The sequence below is a fragment of the Elephantulus edwardii genome, unplaced genomic scaffold (assembly GCF_000299155.1).
Source record: "Elephantulus edwardii isolate Elephantulus edwardi_28Jun2011 unplaced genomic scaffold, EleEdw1.0 scaffold00059, whole genome shotgun sequence".
In the NCBI taxonomy this organism is placed as follows: Eukaryota; Metazoa; Chordata; class Mammalia; order Macroscelidea; family Macroscelididae; genus Elephantulus; species Elephantulus edwardii.
The window spans coordinates 7,736,479-7,751,549 of NW_006399809.1; the positions used below are offsets into that span (position 1 = coordinate 7,736,479).

General features: G+C 38.2%; 1 protein-coding gene across 1 annotated transcript in view; it reads right to left on the reverse strand.

Moving 5' to 3' along the window:
* Window positions 1–15,071, reverse strand: part of NME8 (NME/NM23 family member 8) — a 95,239-nt gene that overhangs the window by 9,414 nt on the left and 70,754 nt on the right. Inside the window, exons 11-14 of the mRNA XM_006887623.1 lie at window positions 10,440–10,584; window positions 8,580–8,687; window positions 2,103–2,254; window positions 519–663 (exon numbers count right to left, since the gene is read on the reverse strand). Of these exons, the coding sequence (XP_006887685.1) occupies window positions 519–663; window positions 2,103–2,254; window positions 8,580–8,687; window positions 10,440–10,584 (550 nt within the window). The remainder of the gene's footprint in view (window positions 1–518; window positions 664–2,102; window positions 2,255–8,579; window positions 8,688–10,439; window positions 10,585–15,071) is intronic.

Sequence of the window (15,071 nt, forward strand, 5' to 3'; positions counted from 1 at the left end):
TAATAATAATAATAATAATTAATAATAATAATAATAATAAAAGGGTTTTAAACCAGAAGGCCTCTAAACCTAATATGAAGTGGCTTTTTGGTATAGAATTGTGCTGGCAACTCAAGGTATATAGTTTGAAACTACCAGCTGCTCCTAGGAAAAATATAGGCAATCTTCTCCCATGTAATTTACTGTCTCTGAAAATCTAATGGAGGATCAACTATGGTCAGTTCTAACTTGATGGTACATAACACGAAGAAACAGAAAAAAGAGGGAATTAAGGGGGGGAAGAAATGTCATTGAGAAAGTCAAGGAGAAGAGAGGTGAGGAGGAGGGGAGAAATGAGGGAAGAGAAAGGAATGGAGGGAAGAAGAGAGATATTAGAATAATTATCTCCAAATATTAGCAGGGTGTCTTTTCATGGATGAAAGATGTATGAGCATTTCGATGATTTTATTCGTTTTAGGGTTTCTATAATAAACCGTTATAACTTCGGTAATACAAAGAAGTACTTATTAGCAACTTACTCAAATAACATTTCCAAGACATCTTTATAAAAATCTTTTGTTTTTATACTTATATAAATACGATCAGCCAGCTCTTGAGTGAGGACCACTTCCTTCAGATAAGTCACCTCAAATCCATGTTCCTTAATTAACCTCAGGATAGCATCTAGAGAAAGCAAATATTGGGAATTACACAAGTTGGCTCACTTTTGCTCTCTAATCAAATGTTTTTGTTGTTGGTCTACTGTCAAGTTAAAACTGACCCATAGCAGACCCTCCAGTGAGTTTTCAGAGGCAGTAAACACTATGGGAGTTGATTGCCCATCTTTCTCCCACAAGAACAACTGGTGGATTTGAACTGAACACCTCTGCATTAGCAACAAATTAGACTGAAACAATGAAAGAAAGTAAAAGTTTTATCTCAATATTGTACCATAAAATAATGCAGCTATGAAAAATTAAACTCTAAAAATACCTCCAAAACCCCAGAATAAATTAACATTTAGAACTTTAATATGGTAATACCAATAGGTAACATTCTGACAGATGACTAAATGATTGATGTTGTCAATGATTTCAACTTACTTGGATCCACAATAAACACCCTTAGTACCAGCAGTCAAGAAATAAAACAAACAAAATAAAAACCCCAAAACAATGCATTGGAAACATTTGCAGTCAAGGGCCTCTCCAATTTGCTAAAGAGCAAAAATGTCTGTTTAAAGACTAAAATGTGCTAATGGTCTTTTCATTTACTTGCTATGCATCTAAAAGCTGGACAACGAATAAAGATGACAGAAAAATTGATGACCAGTCTCTCTAAAGGATCACAGTAGAAGATCCTGAATAGAGACAGGGGAAATTGTTAAAGTTTAAAAAATATAAAAAAGTCAGGCTCACAGGTTTGATTGTGTACCATCCAATCAGAACCAACTAATAGGTGAACGTCTAGGGAGTTTTCAGAGACAATAAAGCATACTTGAGGAGATTGCCCATCTTGCTCTCATGCAGGAGCAGATGGATTTAAATTGCCTTCCTGTGCATTGACAATGCAATTCCTTACCACTACTGACTTGGTAGAGAGTGAGGGAAACACTAACACTATTGCTTTAAATCTAAAACAAAACTCACCATCCTGGCTCAATTTTCAACTAAATAATAGGCAGGGTGACACTAGGGATACATTCGGTCTTTAGAAAAAGAAATACTATAGGGTCAAATAAGTTTTATTCTCCCAAGGGGAAAGTTCAGCAGGCAGGAAGTGGTAAATAGAAGGATTATATTAGAAATTAAAATTACAAGGAAGTAATGTTATAAAACAAAATATGTATGAATGAGAAATCAATGTGCTTTGTAAACTTTCCCTCAAATCACAATAAAAAATATTCTGTACCCATTTCTGAATAAGGAGAGAAAGGGGGGGGAGTGAGGAAGAGAAGGAAAACAAGAGGTAGCAAATACAGCAAAAGTCTATTCTAATTCTTCTAACTTTTCAAGTTTGAAAATTTTCAAGTCTTTGAAGAGTAATATATATGTAGTGCATTGTATTTTTTAAGTTTTCTTCATTATTTTAATGGATTTTATTCAGTCACTCATATAGATTACCTTTATCTTCATAAAATACATGAGGTTTAATGAGTCCAAAAGTGCTCTCAGTTGGAAAGAAATGCTGTATTTCCTCTTTGGCTTCTTCTAGTGAATTACTTCCATAAATCTGGTTGACAGGCAAAGTTCCCTTTGCAAACCGTGCACATAAACTTTTTAGAAAAAAAAATCAAGTTAAAAAAATGTTATTGTGACTAGATGCTTACATAACTAATTGCATAAATTGCTCGAAAGTTTTCTATCAGGGCAACTCACTCTTGGTGTAGGGATTGCATAAAAAGGAGCTAATGACAGAGTGACTAGTGGCACGGTGCTTCCCTTGAAGGAGTTACTAGTCATCAGGAAGAAAAGAAGACTAAAATAATCATTATAGAGGATACTGACATATAACTATAAATGAAGGAGTGAATGTTCTGTGTGGTAAAATAACACACAAGCACAGGCTGTGGAAAACTACTGCGCTTCTTGTACTACTGACTTACTAATTGATATTGAGGGATTCATAACTTTTCTCAGTGAATGACACTGTTAGAAATGGCGACATCAAAGTCATTGTCTAAAATTTTTATGCAGTGTTCCAGTAGAAATCTATAATTTTGTTTGGTGTAGTGTGGTTGATTTTTTACCATCTAAAAAATTATAAATATGCAATCAAATATTAAGTTGGGGGATTTTTTTTGTTGCACCATTTTTTAAATCAATTTAATGAAAGTTTACAGAGATTTAGGGTTCCCAGTCATTCATTTTTGCACTTTTCTCCCTGCCCACTCCTTCCCCACCATTTCACTCTTCTCTTTGAAAAGTAAAACTCTTCCATTGTTATGAAAACCCTCCCCCAAAATCCACTCCACTGTGCATGAAATATTATGCAAAATGGATGACCCTGGAGAACATTATGCTGAGTGAAATATCTCAGTCACAGAAGGACAAATATTGCATAGGGCCACTGTTATTAAACGGGACTGACATAAGGGCTGAGGGAAGACAGAGAAAGAGGGGAGGAATGATGTATACTGCATTGAAACAGATGACGGAGAGAACTGTTTAAAGGGATATATGATCCATCTTGGAGAGGATTAAACCAAGCTGCTCCTTGGAGACAAGGATTCTGGGGCTTCGTCTGACATACTTTGGACATGTTGCCAGGAGGGACGGGTCCTTGGAGAGGGACATCATGCTTGGGAGGGTGGAGGGACAGCGCAGGAGGGGAAGACCCTCTATGAGATGGATTGATTCGGTGACTGGGGTAATCGGGATGGGTGTGTCAGAGGCGGTGCGGTTGGCGCAGGATAGAGCAGGGTTTAGAGCTGTTGTGCATAGGGTCGCTATGAGTCGGAAACGACTCGATGGCACATAACAACAACAACAACATGATTGGGTATTATTATCATGACAGGAGTCCAGAATGAAATCCATTATTTTTTTAATATAATTATCTCTGTCATTCTATAAGCATAGTTTACACATATCAATACACACAAGTTAAGACTCTTTGTTAATTTGGTTTTTAAACCAACGACATGGATCATGACTAATTATGGCTCACATTGAAAAAAAAAAAAACCACCCTGAAATCCCATAACACTTAATTGTGCTAGTATGGAATCTATAACTAGACCAAGAAGCTATTCTGCAAACAGAGCAAGGAAATATTGCATGGTTTGAGACCAGGAAGGGTGTGTGTCAGAGCTGTATCTTTTTTCCATACCTATTCAATATGTATGTTGAGTGAATGATTTGCAAAGTTAGACTCTATGAGGAGTGTGAGATCAGGATTGAAGGATTCATCAACAGCCTGTGTTATGTTGATGCCATAACTTTGCTGGTGGAAAGTGAAGAGAATATGAAATGCTGCTGCAGAAGATCAAGGACTACCATCTTCAGTATGGATTACATCTCAACATCAAGAAGACAAAGATCCTTATCACAGGCCGAACAGACAACATTATATTAGATGGAAAAAAGATTCAATTATTTCATTTTGCTTGGATCAACAATCAACATCCTTGGTACGAGCAGTCAGGAAATCAGAAGACATATTGCACTGGGAAATTGTTGCCAGGGACCTCTCCAAAATGCTGAAGAGCAATTGAGTCAGTTTGAAGACTAAGGTGCACCTAATTCAGTCCATGGTTTTCTCAATCACTTGCTATGAACCAGAGAGCTAGAGAATAAATAAGGATGACAGAATAAGAATTGACGGTTTGAGTTGTGGTGCTGGAGAAGAGTACATGGATGCCAAAAGAACAAATACATATGTTCTGGAAAGGGTGCTGCCCGAGTGCTCCTTAGAGACAAGGATGGTGAAGCTTCATCCTTCACAATTTGGACCTATTTTGAGGCTATTCCTTTGAAAGGGGCATCATGCTTGGAAAGATAGAGGGTCAGTGAAGGAAAAGAAGATCCCTCTTTGAGATGGAGTGACACTGTGACTTCAGGAATGGACTCTAGTGTTTTAGAGATGATGATGAGGGCACAGGATAGGGCAGGTTCAGGGAAGCCTTTCATTGGGTTGTTAGGAGTTTTACTCAGTTGGACAGGACATAACAACAACAATGATGCACTCTGATGGCAGCTGCCACTATTACATAATTACAAAGACACTTCCAGCCCTATAATTTCACCTGTACACACCACAAGCATACACTGCTGTTTTCCATGGTGAGGGTGGTGGTGCTAGTCAGGGAACATCATGAACTTCTGCACTAAGTGGCACCAACTCTAGTGAGGTCACTGCCAGATAATGTGTAACTAGTTAGATAGTTTTCTCTGTTTATGGTTCTTTTATTATAATTATTAAGTATCTCCTGGGAGCCCTGGTGGAATAGTCCTTAGTATATTCTTATGTAAAAAGCCTACTCAGTTCACATACACTTGAAATCCCGAGGGAGAAAGAAAGGCAGTTTCTTCCAGTTTTAATTTATATCCTTAGAGATCTGATGGACAGTAGCTATCAGTTGATATTAATTGATAGGAGTTTGAGGGTTTTAAAAAGTCTCTCTTAAATAAATTGTTGTTGATTGTGATTTTTGTTTTATTTTTATGTTACAGTCACGCTTTATCTTTTTTCAACTTAATGCATGTTAGTAGAGGAAAGGCTCCCTGCTAATTACATTTTCTACCATTTAAACCTACTCCTATGCATCTAACCCGTAAAATTCTGCCAGTGAGGATTAGGACCTTTCCTGTTTATCAGTTCACATCACCAGAATCTGAGCTGTTTGTCCTCATAATTAAGACCTTCTTCTGTCCTCTTCTAGCTTTAGTGATCCTTTCAGATTTCTTTTTTGCTGTATTCAGCATGATCTTCTCAACCAGTCCTAGGATATTCTCATCTCTCTAATATGGAGATACTTCCATTTCAAGAGCCTTGAAAACTGTTACTTCCGGGGTAGGTATTTGCACAAATAGTAGTGAAAACAGCACTTACTTTATTCAGTTTCAGACACGGCAACCAACCCCTTGGTATGCTGTCAAAAGGATTACAGGGAATAGTGAGGAGAAAAGAATGGGATAGGGTGGATAAAAGAGGACAAATATGAAGTATGGGTTGCTGTGTTTCTCTTTTATGCAAATGGCCATATTTTAGATTAAAGCAACACAGACTCTACAAACTGGAGACACAGACTCTACAGGCTATAGAGTCCAATTCACAAATGTAACAGAGAAGCAGAACTCTGAGGATAGAGTGATTTCTAAAGCAGTAGCAAAAAGTTGGTGGAACTAAGGAATTGGAGAAAAGAAGGCCAATCACAAGAAAATGTTTGGGCTGAGTTGAGAATTTGTGGCAACTTTGTCAATGTAAGGGCTCGAAACGGGAACGTTTACTATCTGGGATGAAAAGACAGCTACCGAGTATTTTTACATGGAGAAAATATCTTTAGACTTATGATGAAAGTTATACGAGCGTTCAGGTCTTTTGTTGATAGGATCGCTCTGAGTCGTCTACGACTCGATGGCACTTAACAACACCACCACCAACATAGAAAAAGCTCTGTGGGCCTCGTGGATAGAAGTTATGCTACCAAGCCAAAGGTGGGTGATTTTACTCTGCATCCCTCAGGCATGGTTTTAATTGTTTTTGGTCAAACATTCTTCTAAGTGGTATAGTACTGCTCTGTGCAGTGCTGTACAGAGGTAACTGGTGGTGGTTGTGATGCTGAACATGGTGACACTGATGTGTCAAATGTGATATTGGTCATCCATGGTGGACAGTGTTTGGTGTTGCTCCCCGATTAAAACAAGCTTGGAAGCAGGAGTGGCATTTACTACCAAAATAGCTTGCCTCAAGAAACCCTATGAACTTGGAGAAAAGATGAAAATTATACAAGTGTTCAGGTCTTTTGTTCATAGGATCACTATGAGTAGTCTACGACTCAATGGCACTTAACAACAACAACAACCTTTCCTACCACAGCTTCTAGACCAGAATGCAGGTAGCCATATACTTTGTTAATTTTCTTTCTTCTGTGATGAGTTGTATCCAGTTATATTTTATTAAGAATTTTATGGCACTTCACTCTACTACTTGCAAAATATTTGATTCATACTATTATTTGCAATAATTTTCATTCTCTGGCTTACAATCAGAGACATCTTTGAAAGTGGCTAAATGTGGAGTAAAATGAGTCCATAAAAAATTGTTGTTTTGTACCTTGTGTCAGAACTGACCCATACCTGACCCTCCCTCCCCAGTGGGTTTTCAGAATAACTTAACTGCACAGAAGGAAATTGTCCATCTTTCTCCTGAGCAGTTAGTGGATTCAATCCACATGCCTTCAGGATTGAAGCACAGCTTCTTCCCACTAGGCCACCAGAGCTCCTTCCATACAAGATTAGTCAAAAGCAAAGTAAATCCTACTGAAAAGAAATGATCTCAAAGAAATATAAAGAGCTTTGTAAATTTTATTTATTGTGTCAACAAATATAATAGGTATGAAGTTCACTGCACCATATAAAGCAGGATTTTTTCTTCTCCACTTGAAGGAGATGTCTTTCTCTATCTAAATGGAATGGATTCTGAAATTAAGACAAGAAATTCAAACTGCAATTCCATTTTGATTGATGCTAACCACAAGCTTGATGCAAGGCATAGAAGGGCATAAGATAGACCTCCATCTCCTAGCTGGAGCAAACTTCGTAGGATACTAAAAGAGTACCTTTTATATAGAAAGTAATATGCCAGGTGTGAGTTTAACCAACTCCAAAGATTCACCAATGAGTTAATTTAAGTTAATAAACATGTCCACCAGATGGCAGACTGCACATAATTGTCTGCAAACTCCGTTATGTACCTTCAGAGGACATGCACTTGCCATCACAAACTTAATCAGAAGAGTATGTACTGAAGAATAGGTTAGCTGAATATTTTCCTAAGGGATGTATCTTTTGGCTGAAAATCCCTTCATTTACTTTCTAGTCCTAAACCAGTCACCCAGCAATATAATTTGAAAATTTTGGCCATAATCAAATTGGCTGGCCTTGTATTTGACCTCCAGTCAGAATCAGTGCACTGCTTTCCCAGATAAATTCTTTTTTCCTGAAAGGCTCTTTTGTATTTAAATTGTGGTTTGAATATACTACATATTATTTGAGAAGTTGGACTCTATGTGAAAGAATGTAGCATCAAGATTGAAGACTCATAAATAACCTACATACTACAGATGAAACAACCTTGCTTGCTTAAAATGAAGATGAATAGAAGCTCCTGTTGCAGAAGATCAAAGAATACAGTCTTCAATATGGATTGCATCTCAACATCAAGAAATACATTCTTACCACTGGACCAATAAATAACCTCATGGTACATGGAGAAAAAACTGAAAATGTCAACAACTTCATCTTACTTGGATCCACAATCGACACTGTTGGTACTAGCAGTCAGAAAATCAGAAGAGATATTGCACTGGGAAAGTCTGCAGTCAGAAGCATCTCCAAATTATTAAGGAAAAAATTATGTTAGTTTGAGGACTAAGGTGCATGTGATTCAGGCCACAGTCTTTCCAATCTCTTACTGTGCATCTGAGAGCGGGACAATGAATAAGGATGACAGAAGATTTGACGCCCTTGAGCTGTGGTGCTGAAGAAGAGTACTGAGCATGTAATGGACTGCCAGAAGTGTAGCCAGAGTGCTCTTTGGAGGCAAAGATGATAAAACTTCAACTCACATACTTCAGACATACTGCTAGGAGGTGCTATTCCTTGGAGAGGGACACGGTGCTTGGAAAGGCAGGGGTTGGCTAAGGAGAGGAAAATCCTCAACCAGGTGGATCGACACAGTGACTGTCGTAATGGGCTCTAGTGTGTCAGGAATTGTGAGAATGGCACAGGATAGGACAGGTTTCATATCTCTTATTCATAGGGTTGTTAAGGGTTGTACTTAAACCAGCAACACCTAACAACAACATTTACCACATGCAAAAAGAAATCGAAATAGATCCCATAGATAATGTTAAGAAACAATATAGTGTATCTTACCACTCTGGAATATATTCCTTGGCTTCTTCAACAGAATTTGGTCCTAGTATATGTTTCCAATGTTTCAAACCATTCTCTCTCACTAAAACAAGGGCCAGAGATGGTCCACTGTTAAAAAAGAAAATAAAAAGTATATATAAAAATGGCTCAGTAGTTAATTATGTTGTTGTTATGTGCCTTTGATTTGCCTACAATTCATTGCAACCCTATGAATCTCAGTGTTTCTGACACACATAACCCTTTTTTCCCCTTTACTGTGTCAATCCATTTATTTTCCTAGGTCTTCCTCTCTTGCAGTGTCTCCCTATTCTTTAAAGTATTCCTCTTCAAGATCAGGTTCTTCCTGGCAACATACCCAAAGTCAGACAGATCTTCAAAATCTTTGTCTCTAAGGAAAAATTTGGTTTCACCCTCTCCGGAATAAACTCATTTGTTTTCTGGGAAGTTTATAGTGTGTTCAACACTCTTTAACATTATAACTCAAAGGCATCAATTCTTGTTCTGTCATCCTTATTCATTGTCCAGCTGTTTGATATAAGTAATGCAAATGCTAAAAATGTTACAGAGTCACTGAATAAATAAAATGATGGTTTTGTGGCAGTCAATGTGTTGAAAAATAACTCTTCAAAGTGCTAAAGAGCAAGACGTCATTTTGAAGTCTAAGGTGCACGTGGGTTAAGCCATGGTATTTTCAACTGTCTTATGTTCATACAATAGTTGAACCACAGCCTTTGAACTGTGATGTTGACAAGGAATAATGACTATGCCAAAATATGACCAAAAGAATACATCTCTCTTGGAAGAGGTACAACCAAAATGCTCCTTGAAGGAGAGGATAAAGACTCCTGTCTCCTATCGTTTGTGAATGTTATCAAGAAGGGCCAGTCCTTGGAAAAGGATATCATGCTTGTTTAAACATAGGATCAGAGAAAAGAGGAAGAACAAGGCCCATTTGGTTTGACGCTGTGGCTGCAGCAATGGGTTCAAGACAGCAGCCATTGTGAGGATGGCACGGGATCACATAGGGCTTCTTGCACACAGAGTTACTGTGAGTGGGTATTAACTGCATAGCATCTAACAACCACCACCAAAATATGTCAAAATAATCTTTTTGTCATAGATCTAAAATGAAATTCCACTAGTATAGTTGTAAGAGTATATTTGGAAAAGGGTGGTAGTAGGAAAAGAAAGCAAAGTGAAGGACCATGTTTCTGATAGGGCAGCTGTTTCCAAGCTGCTGCATATTAATATACCCTAGCTGGATTTCTGCCTCAGCTGCTATTTCAATGACTCTTCTAGAATCCTTAGGAACCTCTGAAATACCAAAGGCCTTGACAGAGAGAGAGTCAGCTATATGACTTTATAAGGTGTGTAACCTGAATTTCTACCTTTTAACTCAACTGAACTTCAGCTACTTCACTTGTTGTTGCTGTGGTAGTGGTGGTGGTGGTGGTAGTGGTGGTAGTGTACTGTCAAGTCAGAACTGACCCATAGTCAATCTTCTGGAGAATTTTCAGAGACCGTTAATCACATGGGAGGAGATAGTCCATCCCTCTCCCATGTAGCAGCTGGTGGATTCAAACCACCTTCAGGATTCCAGCACAGCTCCTTGCCACTAGGCCACCAGAACTCCCTTACTTGAGACCTACCTACTATTCAACTGACCTTCCAGGAGTTCTAGAGAAGTCAACCTTCTGAGAAGAGAATCAGGATGGGAGTGAAGCTGACTAAGAAATGAAAATCAGGACATATTCATAGAATTGAAATGCTTAGTAACTTAAACAGAAAACAGGGTGAAAAGAAGCTTTAAATCATTCACATATAAAACATTTTGATTTCTAAATCTAAACTACTCTTCACCTGGTCATATTTTCTAGAAGATCCTGAAAATAGTTTTCATTTTCATATTCCTTGCAGAATTTTTGTGCTTCTTCTTCTGATAATACTATCTGTCTTTGCATCAGTATTTTATACCCTTCATTTTCAATAACTTCCAAAACATCCTCTGAATGAATTAAAAGTAAAAAAAGTTTTAAATTGTTAACAGTTTCTAACAAAATGTAAAGTACATTATCCTCCATGTATACAATAAATTTTACTCTCGAGCAATTTTAGAGTTTCTGTCTGTGTCCTACAAAATTTCTGTAATTTGGAATTAACTCAATGGTGAACTTAGTTTTCATCTAGCTGTAAACACATATTGTATACACACAAACACAAGTACAGTTGAGATAATGTTTACTATTATGAGGTATATCTGTCTCTCTCTGTGCGTGTACATACACAAATGACTTATTTAATTCTGTGAGGACATTTGAAATAATATTACAATTTGATGTTAAAAGGTACTGTTGTTGATGTTATGTGCCATTGAGTGCAGAATGATTCACACAAATCAAGAAACAATAGGTCTCAGCAATGAAATAAAAACCCAAAATCCCTGTAAATATGTTCATTAAAACTAATAAAACTTAAAAAAAAGGAAACAATAGGTCTGAACCCTTCCTATTGTATGACATCCTCACAATCTCTAACACATGCAAGCCTATTGCTGAAGTTACTGTGTTAATCCATCTTGCTTTAGGATAATCTTCCTCTCTTTCACTGACCCTTCATCATCCCAAACTTGATGTCCTTCTCCAAGGAATAGCCTCTCCTAGCAACATGTGCAAAGTATGTGAGATAAAGCTACATTATCTTTATCTTCAAAGGAGCACTCTGGCTGCATGCTCTCCGAGACATATATGCTTGTTCTTTTGGAAATTAATAAGATATTCAGCACTCTTCTCCAACACCACAGTTCAAAGGTATCATTTCTTCTTCTCATAAGAGTTATTGTTGTTGTTATGTGCCATCGCGTGGCCTGCGACCCATAGCGACACTTTGTACAGCAACTCTGAAGCCTGCCTTGTCCTGAGCCAGTCTCACTGATTTCAACACACCAACAACCTTTGCCCTAATCACTGTATGTAGTTCACAGGTGTTCTATGATCACAGGTCACAGAAGGCAAATACGAGGAATGATAAAAAGTGAAGGATCAAGGGTTTTATTAGGTAAATGGCCAAACAGAGCTGTCCTCTCCTCTCTTTTATTCCAGAAGCGGACATAGACTACATAAAGAAAGTCATGTACAGTTTTTTCAAGGTACAGAATGATAGTAAACAGTCTTACTGAAGTAAATTATCTTTGACTACTCAGGGATCTTTGTTCTTTATCTTAGCTCAAGAAAGCAAATGGGTAAATAAAAAAGATCCAGGGGAAGTGCTAAAGCTGTTTGCAACCCCTGCATCCCAGGATCTTGTTAGCAAGAACTCCTCTGGTGTACTTAACCATTTAGGGGTCAGTGACTCAGATGACTGCTGACAAGGAATATCTCTTAGAACTGGACCTAGGCTGTTTCAACCTGGACCCCTTGAAGGTCCCTCGTTTTTAAGGGCTTCAAGTATTCCTGGAGCATTTCTTTGTACAGCAGACCTCTTATTGTCACTAACACTTCAGAGGTCCTTCAACTGTATTAATCCATCTCATCTGAGGTCTTCCTCTCCTGTGCTGTCCCTCCACCCTTCTGATAATGAGGTCCTTCTCCAAGGACTGGTCCTTCCTGGCCACGTGCCCAAAGTATATGAGACAGAGCTTCAAGAAGAAACTTGGTTTTACCCTCTCCAAAACAGTTATATTTGTTTTCTCAGCAGGTCATGGTATGTTCAAGACTCTTCTCCAGCACCACAACTCAAAGGCATTGATTCTTCTGTCATCCTTAGTCATTGCCCAACTGTCTGATGCATAGCAAGTAGTTGGGAAGACTATGGCCTGGATCAAGCACACCTTAGTCTCCAGACTGACATCATTGCTCTTCCTTACTCTGGAGAGGTCCCTGACAGCAGATTTTCCAAATGCAATTCATATTTGGATTTCCTGACTGCTGGAGCAAAGAGTGCTGATTGTGGATCCGAGCAAGCCATAATTCTTAACAATCTCAATCTCTTCTCCATCTATCATAGCGCTGCCAATTGGCCCCTTGGCTTCTTGATATTGAGCTTCAATCCATATTGAAGACTACAGTCTTTAACCTTTTCAACAAACACTTCTAGTCCTCCTCAGTTTCAGCAGCAAGGTTGTGTCATCTGCATAATGCATATTGTTGATGAGTCTTCCTCCAATCCTGATGCCACATTTCTCCTCATAAAGCCTAGCTTCCTTAATGATCTGTTTTGCATATAAATTGAAAAAGCATGGAGACAGGATACATCGCTGATGTATTCCTTTCCTGATTTTGAACCATGCAGTGTTTCCTTGCTCTCTTCTTAGTACTGCTTCCTGGTCCGAGTATAGGTTTCACATGAGCACAATCTAATGTTCTCGGATTCCCATTTTCCTCAAGGTTAGCCACAATTTGTGGGATCCACACTGTTAAATGCCTTTGCACACTCAATGAAACACAGAAAGACATTCCTCTGATACTCTTTGATCCATCTAACATTGGTGATAATGTCTCTCATGCCAGCTTGTATTTCTGGTAGACCTCTGTCAATGAACTGTTCCAGTCTTTGCTGGACAATATTCAGCAGGATTTTGCCATTGGGTGATATTAGTGATATTGTCCAATAATTTTCACACTCTATCTCATCACCTTTTTTTTTTCCTAATGGAAATCTAGTCAGTTGCCCGGGTAGCTTGTCCTCCAGATTTCTTGACACAACCTGGTGAGCACATTCAGGACAGCATCTGTTTGTTGAGATATGTCAATTGGTATTCATTCCATCAATTCCTGGGGATTTATTTTTTAACTCCTTCAGAGCAGCCTGAGCTTCTTACTTCATTAACCTTGCCTCTTGATCATATATTTTTTCTTTAAAGTCGTCTTCATCCACCAATTCTTTTTGTTACAGTGACTGTGTATACTACTTCCATCTTCTTTACTCCCCCATATATTTCCTTTTATTGAATTTGTTACTGTTACAGAATTCTTGCATTGCCAAAACTGTGCCTGAGTAATCTTCTTTTAATGCTTTCTCAATCATTCAATATTCTCCTCACAGCATCCTTATTCAAGGCTTCAGTTCTTGACCTTACAAAGCAAATTATTATTCACTGAATTACTCATTGTTGTTGTTGATTGCCATCAAGTCGAGCACGACTCATAGCGACCCTATGAACCAAAGGCCTAAATACTTTCTATAACTATCATCATTTAACAAAGTTCATAGAGTTTCCAGAGGCATGTTGTTTAGGAAGTGGATGTCACTCCTGAGTCCAAACCTGTTTTAAATTGAGAGCTCCACCTGTTTTTGCTTCAATGACAGGGTGGTATTAATAAGTTCAGAATTCTCTATGTAGGTATCAATTATAAAACTATAGTTTTCTCCAGCCTGTGGGACTTGTTGTTTGACCTTGGAATTCTTAGTGTCCTTTCTGTGATCTGTCTGTTAATCATAAGAGGAGATGCATCTCCTAGATTAGCTGTTACCTCTTTGAAGCTGTTTTCCTCAATCATACGTAAATTGCAACTTAATCTGCCTGTTTGTCTGGAAAGGGAGTGTCTGGGTATGAATGATTTTCTTTCAGATATAGAAATTCTTTCATTTTACTAACAAAAGTTTATTGTTAAGAAGGGGAGACAGTCTTGGAAGTGACTCACTGTCTTCCAGATCTGTATAATAAAGAATATTTATGGATATTGCAATCCGTTTGTCTTATTGGTGATTGACTATGGAAAGAACCCCTTGTGTTCTGTAACACCACCATTACTATTATATTAACATACCAGAAACAACCAGTTCTCAAAAGCAACAGTAATTGCAGGCATAGAAGTTTAGGATTTACAGTGTATTTGGAGTTTAGTGGGCTAGAGGGCACAGTTAACTATTAAACATGTGCCGTTAATAGGAATTTATTTCCTCTTTTAAGTCTTTGGACAACTGAGGGCTGGAAAATTTGATAACGAAACACACCAAATATGAAAATTGTTAGACTTCGACACAGATAAGCATTTGATAATAAATTTTCCCCTCCTTTTTTATTGGTTTGCATACAATAATTTATTTATATTGTATTTCATTTATTTACATTGTTTCATACAATCATTCATACACATTGTATTTTATATAATTAATTACAGGGAGCTCTGGTGACCTAGTTGTTGTTGTTTGTTGTTATGTGCCATCGAGTCATCTGTGACTCATAGGGACCCTATGTACAACAGCCCTAAACCCTGCTCTATCCTGTGCCAATTGCACTGCCTCCCTCTGACACACCCATCCCAATTACCCCAGTCACTGAATCAACCCATCTCATAGAGGGTCTTCCCCTCTTGCGCCGTCCCTCCACCCTCCTAAGCATGATGTCCCTCTCCAAGGACCTGTCCCTCCTTGCAACATCCCCAAAGTACGTCAGATGAAGCCCAGAATCCTTGACTCCAAGGAGTAGCTTGGTTTAACCCTTTCCAGGAGTAGCTTGATTTAACCCTTTCCAGGATGAATCTGTTTGTTTTC